This window comes from Antrostomus carolinensis, unplaced genomic scaffold (genome assembly GCF_000700745.2).
Source record: "Antrostomus carolinensis isolate BGI_N321 unplaced genomic scaffold, ASM70074v2 scaffold23172, whole genome shotgun sequence".
NCBI lineage: Eukaryota > Metazoa > Chordata > Aves > Caprimulgiformes > Caprimulgidae > Antrostomus > Antrostomus carolinensis.
Window position 1 is genome coordinate 18,337 of NW_010299278.1, and position 7,237 is coordinate 25,573.

Here is a 7,237-nt window from a genome sequence, read left to right on the forward strand (position 1 = left end):
CCGCGCTCTGAGTGCACGACTGGCACAAACATTTGTTACACCAGTTGGCCTGCAAATGGAATTCTTGACTTGATTAGAAGATGAACGGTGCTGTCTTCATTTCCAGGGCTAAAAGCAGTGAGGCAAGGCATCAGAAATCATTACAGAAGCTGAGCTGTGGACACAACATTGATCTCTTAACAGCCACTGTCAGGAACCACCACAGACCTTAAAAAGAAAAGCATTGCCCTTGAGAGAAGGCATCAAGGAGCCCTTTGTTCAGCTAATAGGCGCCCAATGACACAAATTTTCCTTTGCAGCATTTGACAGGTGACACTAGTGGGCAACAGGAGAAGAGCAGTTGGGGTTTTTCTTCTCCAACTCCTCACACCCCCCCACCCATCTCCAAAAAGGAGCTATTACCATCAGCACACAGACACGGCGTTAATTTAGCCGGCAGCAATCAACTGTCTTCTTTGACACAGTTTTGGTATTTGCCTTGATATCAATTATTCAACAGATCTGCAAAGCAAGATCTTCCCGGCTCTGCTTAAACCAAGTCTCCTCCTGGAGCACACGCAACCCACGTAGCGTCCAAGGGAGCCAGCACCCAAATCAATATCCAAAAGGGGCTGGATCCACGTAAAGATGATCTTACAAAGAATGAAGCCTCACAAATTAAAATACAGTGTCAAGAGAAGAGAAGGCATAATCATCTTGTTTAATCAAGTGAGATTATTCCTGAACACTTTCTGTTGAAAAGCAGTTGAAAAGCTCCCATGTCACGAGGAGTCTGTATTGGTTGGGTGAAGTCAGGGCAGTTAAATGTTTGCTCCTTTTTGAGGTTCATTCTTTTAACCAGTCGCATGAAAATTAAAACGATTAGAAGAAATATTGGACATCTCACAGAAGTGAGGGAGATGCAATTTTAATGTTATTTACTGCAAAAATTAGGAACAGTTTTTAAAGCAACAAAACCTTATCATACTCACCCCCTCTTCAGCTTGGCTGAGACAAGCTCAAATTCACACTTCTGATGTCACATTGAAAACAAGTCTCAAAACCACCTCACTTGGGCGTGACCATTTCTAACTGTTAACACCCGCATATTCCTTGCTGGTTATGTCTGATGATGTAGCCTGTGCTAGTATTTAGAGTATCTTAATCTATTGGCTCTACAATCTCACACCACCTGAACAGTAAAACACTCAGGAGCGTTACCCAGCTCATTACTAACAAGCAAATATTACAAAAAAAAGAATCTCTGTTATCAGCACAGTCAGGGTTTACCACGGCTGAGCATCAAAGCAACCTGAAGAGACATTCTCACTAAACGCTCTCCCCGTGCTTCAAACAAGATATTATTTCTTTATGTACTTAGAATCATAGAATCATAGACTGGTTTGGGTTGGAAGGGACCTTAAAGATCATCCAGTTCCAATCCCCCTGCCAGCAGCAGGGACACCTTCCACTAGACCAGGTTGCTCAAAGCCTCATCCAACCTGGCCTTCAACACTTCCAGGGAGGAGCAGCCACAGCTTCTCTGGCCAACCTGTTCCAGTGTCTGACCACCCTCACAGTGAAGAACTTCTTCCTAATATCTAACCTAAACCTACTTGCTCTAGTTAGCAAAACCACACGCCCAGGCACTCACACTTCCTGCTGTATTAGCTAAAATACGTAAATTAACCACCTGGTTTGCTTAATTCTTAAAGGTTCGTTCTTTTCCACTTGCAGGACTACGAACACACAAAGGTAACGCTGCTCCCTGAAGTTAACAGGAGCCGTGTCCTGGGGAACACTTGGATTCCACCTGGAGTAAGTCCTCACCACTGCACCTGATGTCACCCGTGCTGGCAGCTCCGTAATCCCTGACTTACTTGTTCCATGAACCTCCTCCCCTGTGAAGCGGATGTTGAAAGCGTACGTAGGGTCTCCACCGCTGGCCAGTTTAACGCAGAGCTGGGAGGACGGCACGCAGGCCAGCTGCCTGGCTGCCTGACAGAAATAGGAGTTTTCTGAAGAACGGATCTCTCCTGTTCAAAAACAAAAGGGAAAAAAGATAAAATAAAGTATTTGGCATTAATAAGCATCTGAATTTGGTTAAAACAGATCTGACTTATTGCAGTGAACTGAAATGGATTAGTGTCTCCCATACCTCCAACGATTTCCAAGGGATCCAGAGTGATTTCTGGGGCTGCATGATCAGCAGTTCTTTGGACAGTGGCATTCAGCACTCTGTTCATTACAGTTACTTTTGTGTCATAAAAGATTAAACCTAAATAAAGAAACACATTTCAGTATAGTTAATCTATCCTTCCATGATCTTATTTTCTGAAATTCTCTAGTGGACAAGAGTACAATAATAATTTCACCCTCACTAGGTAGGTATGGTTAATCCACAACTTCCCCCGCCCCTTTTTTTCCCTTTTTAAAGCATTTGTTACTAATGTTTACTGGAAGAAGTGCCCTGGGTTAGAACACTGATGAACACAATTCTAGTGTTATATAAATAAATCCCAGCAACTCCACCAGAATCCCCGTAAATCAGAAACACTTTGCCAAATAGCTTTCAGAAATCTGAGATGTTTTGACAATAATGCTAGAGATGAGAAAAAAAGATTAAAAACTGGAGCTGTCACATTGCACCAGCAGTATGGACTCTATGAGGAGAAATCTCTGAACGTTCCTCACTTCCCCATACTGGGTTTCCAATTTTTTTTTCAAACTGAACCAATATAAAAACTGACTTACACACATTGATGAATTCTGTGTCTTCTTCTTCGTAAGAAGAGAAGTTTGGGAAATGGAATGACCTAAATCTTGGGTTTGTTTGTTGTAAAAGCTATTTTAAATGCTGATGTACAAGAATTATTTTCTTGATCTCTCTAATTCTACAGCCTCAATGACAATGAGGATGCCAACATGTCCCAGGACTTCTGGCTGAGCTGCTGCTTGTTGCCTAACAAAGAATTGTAATTTCTGGATACTCTCAAGAAGATAAAGGCACATTTGAAGGCCACCCAGAGAGAGAAAATATGGGCCAACTTGGCCAGCACAGTCAAGAAAGGTGCACAGTGTCTGTTCACTACTTGCAAGAACAACCTCTGTCTATTAACTACTTGCAGGAATAACCTCCCTCACCTTTAAAAAACAAACCAAGGAAGAGAAACAACTCCCCCACTGAGAGGTGCCTTTTTTTTGGCTGTCACCTCAGACAGACCGTGTGCCAGCTTACGGGGCTGAGAACGAAGCCAATAAGCCTTTGTCAGCACACAGAAACCACACCCTACGGCCTTCCCTCTCCCCTCCACCTTCTCCTTCCCGTGCATGACAACCTTTTGCAAAGTACGCCATGAAATTCAGTGTGGTGCTCAGTGCCCCCTGTCAGGCAGCAGCCACGCTCCCCAAGACACCGACCTTTGGCCTCCTGCAGTAAGGCAGCGATGCTGTTGGCGTACATCTCAGTCTGCCGAAGCTCCACCAGCGGGAGGAAGAAGGTCTCCAACGTTGTGTTGAGAGACTGAAGCAGCGCAAACCGTAGACGTAGACTTTCAACAGGAACATCTGAGGTGGGAAACAACTAGTCAGATTGATAAAGAGATTCTCTACCTACTGCAAAGTCCACCTTCCCAGCAGATTCAGTCCAGGAACCACACAAACTTCCTTCTAAAGCAGCCAGCCCCTCCTGATCCCTGCCCATCAACGAGACAGCTCAAGATGTAACAACATCTGTGACCTGTGATGTTCCTTCCTGCATCTCAAGTCTCTGGGTGTCTGAGTCCAGTATTTTTTCATCAACGCTGAATTTGCATTATCTGGAAACCCTCTTAAAGGAACTTAAGTGCTTAGAACAGGATTTAGGTGACTAAAATCTGCCTAGGTCCAGAATTAAAATCTCAACCTCCTTCCCCTGCAAGCTAAACTCACCAGAGATCTTCCTGCTCCAGGCTGACGCAGGAGGTGTGCTCAGGGAGCGGAGAACAGCTGCAGTACATATCTAACAATGCTGCCAAAGGCACCGTGGAGCCCAAGCACACCCAAGGAGAGAGAAGACCTAGACTCAGTGTTCTCCTTGGCCCACAGAGGCTCCAATCTGCAACCTCCAAAGGAATGTTCCAACTACCTGGGCAACAGCCAGGTCGTTCAGGAGCACTACCCAGCTCTTCCATTGAGGAAAAAAGCCTCTGTGCAAACAATCAATACGTACTCAACAGACAGGAAATTCTGGGATCTGCTGCATCAGCTGGATCCAAATAAACTTCATGGGGATGGAGTCGTGCTGGTGTAATGGCGAGGTGACGACAAAGCCTGTTAATATACTGGACAAGGGCCACATCCATTTCCAGTGTCCATTTCCGGGATGCTTTCTGAGCATGTCTGGCATCAATGCAGGCACACCTGAAATGTAAAGGGCATAAGACCTGCTGAAACATAACTGCCATACTGCTTACTAAGAGCATGTTGAGCACAACACCACGTAGCTCCTTCTACTTCTCTCCCTTTTTCTTAAGCAGAGCTGTTTCATTACAAAAATTCCAGTTTGAGAATAAGAACTGATTTATCACCTACCTTGCCTCATGGTTATTAAGAATAAGAAAAAAAAGGAGCTGACTATTAAGGTTACTCACTGCACTATCTTCTTTACACTCTGAAGAGGTGAAGGGGTTGTGGCACAATGAGCCTGTGGTTTGACACAGGGAGATAAGGAGGGTTCATTTAAGGAACTTTCTTCCTGTACAATATTAACACAGAAGTAATTGTTCTCTCTCCTACCTTACGACTGACCCAGTGACAACACTGCCAGTTTAAACAACTACCCAGTGCACAGAACAGAAAGGAAGGAAACCAGAGACAGCCAGGTGGATCTACAATTCTCAGGGCAATTTATTACACAGTTTGGAAGCTATAAGGGCAGTATGGCCTATGATTTCATTAGCTATATTGTTTACAAAAAAGTCAGGGACCTGCATTTTGACAGCACAGTGACTCTTTCACAATTAATCACTATCACCTTTACAAAAAGGTTTGCAAAACTTACCTTTCAAAATGTAGATCGTATCCACAGGACAGAATAGCTCTCCACACACTACGGATGTCCTGCTTAGATCGGTCAACCACAAATCTGTGAAATCCATCCAGTGTCAAATACTTCTCCTCAGGAACTGACAGCAAAGACACGACCATCAAATAGTTAATGACTTACTATAAAATCTACACACCACATAGGAAAAGAGTCAGTGTACGAGGTGGCTACCTGCCAGCTTCCTCCTGGTTCTACCCACCCCACCATGGCTCGTTTCTTGAGCAGTTCTAAACATCATGCTATTTGGGTCCAATCTGGCCTTCAGATTCTTTATTCTTTCCTCTCAAGGACACCAGTTCCCCCAGCTGCCCTCTGGAATAGCTCCAGCAATGTATCTAACCAGGTATCAGGGACCCAGAGTTGGCTGAATGCTGAAATTCCCCTCTTCTGAACTAACCTGGCATTTCCTACAGTGATGAGCAGAGTCCAAGCTCACATCTATTCACTCCTCCACCTGACTAGAGAAAGAAATACCAAGCAAGACCCTGGAACTAAGCCCTGTCACAGCATGGCTGTGCTGTCTTCTCCAAGGATAGACTAGTTATGAGGCATCTGAAGCTTCTCTTTGTCTAATTTTCCTCTTGAAACTTAATAATTTTTCTATATAAGTTGAGAAACACAATTTAAAACCACCTAGCCCAACCCCATGATATCCTAATCCTCTACTGTACAAAAAAAGCCTCAAAACTGTATCTCTTCGGAAGTCAGTTCTCTACCCAAAGTATTCACGTGGCCTACACATACTGCTGCATGAACTGGATGAGCATGGGTTGCTCTCCCTTACATGGATGATTTACAGATACACAAATAAAAGCAGCATTTTAAATCACACAAAAAAATTAAGTTATCCTCATTAAAAACAAAGACAAACCAAATCTAGCACGACATCATACAAGCATGCCAACACAAAAAAAGGATTTATTTTCCATGACGTAATACTACAGAAAAATTACAGGTACTACCTTCCTGTTTCTTTGTGGGAGACTTTTCAGGGTCCTTCTCTTCAGGTTTGCTCTTCTCAGGAGATTTTGGTTTTACAGTAGGTTTCTTCTCACTTAAGGCTGTTCGACTAAGGGACAAAGTGAATGTTAGGATGAAAGTTTTCTTTTGTCTGTTCAAGAAACCAAAACGTTCCTTCAAAGTCTTTTATAATCTCAAAGTCGCATTTCCCTCTTCCAATCAGTACATGGAAACAGAGAGGGAGGGGAAATAAAAATCAGGATTCCTAAAGAGAAATCAAATGTTTTGCAAACTGTCAACAAGCTGAAGACACCAACCTGACACTATTCAGCATAGACTTTTCCTTTGTAGGTGGTTTGGTGACCGGGCGCTTGGTGCTCACAACTTTCACTGGATGCTGCTCTTTGCCCGCCTTGTTGTACTTGCTCTTGTCAAATTTTGGCTTGGGCACCCCGTATTTCCTTAAAATCTTCCAACACAGAAAGTGAATAATTACCCAATGCTTTCAAGATACACAAAAAGGATGTTGAAAATAATTTTCAAAGCACTACCTGAGTAAGCTGGTCCTCTAGCACTTTCTTTGGAGGGCGCACATTTGTGAAGAACACGTGAAGAAGGTTTCCAGGAGTCTGAGAATTTATCTGCTCCTTACTAAGATAGATATCAGCCACCTTAATGGGTTTCGCTGGAGTTAAGCTCAGCATTTGCTCAGAATGAATGCAGCTTTTAAATATTTCTGTGAGGACTTCCCGAGCACCTGGGACCAATTTCTCACCTAATTAAAAAAAAAAAAAGTAATATGGTACAAAATACCACGACAACTGTTTAGAATTTGAAACGTGAAAAAACATTTTGCATTCAGCTAAAATATTGTGTCACTTGTTCGAAGAGAGAAAAATCACTTAGAAAAATTCTACTAACAGACTTGACCTTTCTGCACTCTAGTATCCCATTTATGATAGAGAACTGAGTGCTTTCTCCTGTTTTGACCACATGCTGTAATCATTACTTGAGTGACTGCAGTGGCAAAGAAAAAGTAGATTACTGATGATGCCAGTGTAAAAATTCTGTTGTGTACGTACACACCAACACCTATCAGCTGAACTAGTAAGTCAGATCCTCCGAGTATTATCCTCTGCTGCTCTGTGGTTGAGGATTCTGACTCCTTCCCAGTATATTATAAAGAAATATAAATATAAATATAAATATAAA

General features: G+C 43.0%; 1 protein-coding gene across 1 annotated transcript in view; it reads right to left on the bottom strand.

The window, feature by feature from the left end:
- LOC104520922 (probable E3 ubiquitin-protein ligase HECTD4) overlaps nt 1-6,800 on the bottom strand; it is a gene marked incomplete at its 5' end in the record, with an annotated part of 12,320 nt that extends 5,520 nt beyond the window's left edge. The window contains 8 exons of the mRNA XM_010162749.1: nt 1,860-2,015; nt 2,138-2,257; nt 3,400-3,546; nt 4,190-4,380; nt 5,021-5,144; nt 6,028-6,134; nt 6,343-6,494; nt 6,577-6,800. Coding sequence (XP_010161051.1) covers nt 1,860-2,015; nt 2,138-2,257; nt 3,400-3,546; nt 4,190-4,380; nt 5,021-5,144; nt 6,028-6,134; nt 6,343-6,494; nt 6,577-6,800 — 1,221 coding nt within the window. The remainder of the gene's footprint in view (nt 1-1,859; nt 2,016-2,137; nt 2,258-3,399; nt 3,547-4,189; nt 4,381-5,020; nt 5,145-6,027; nt 6,135-6,342; nt 6,495-6,576) is intronic.
- Between the last annotated feature and the right edge of the window lie 437 nt (nt 6,801-7,237).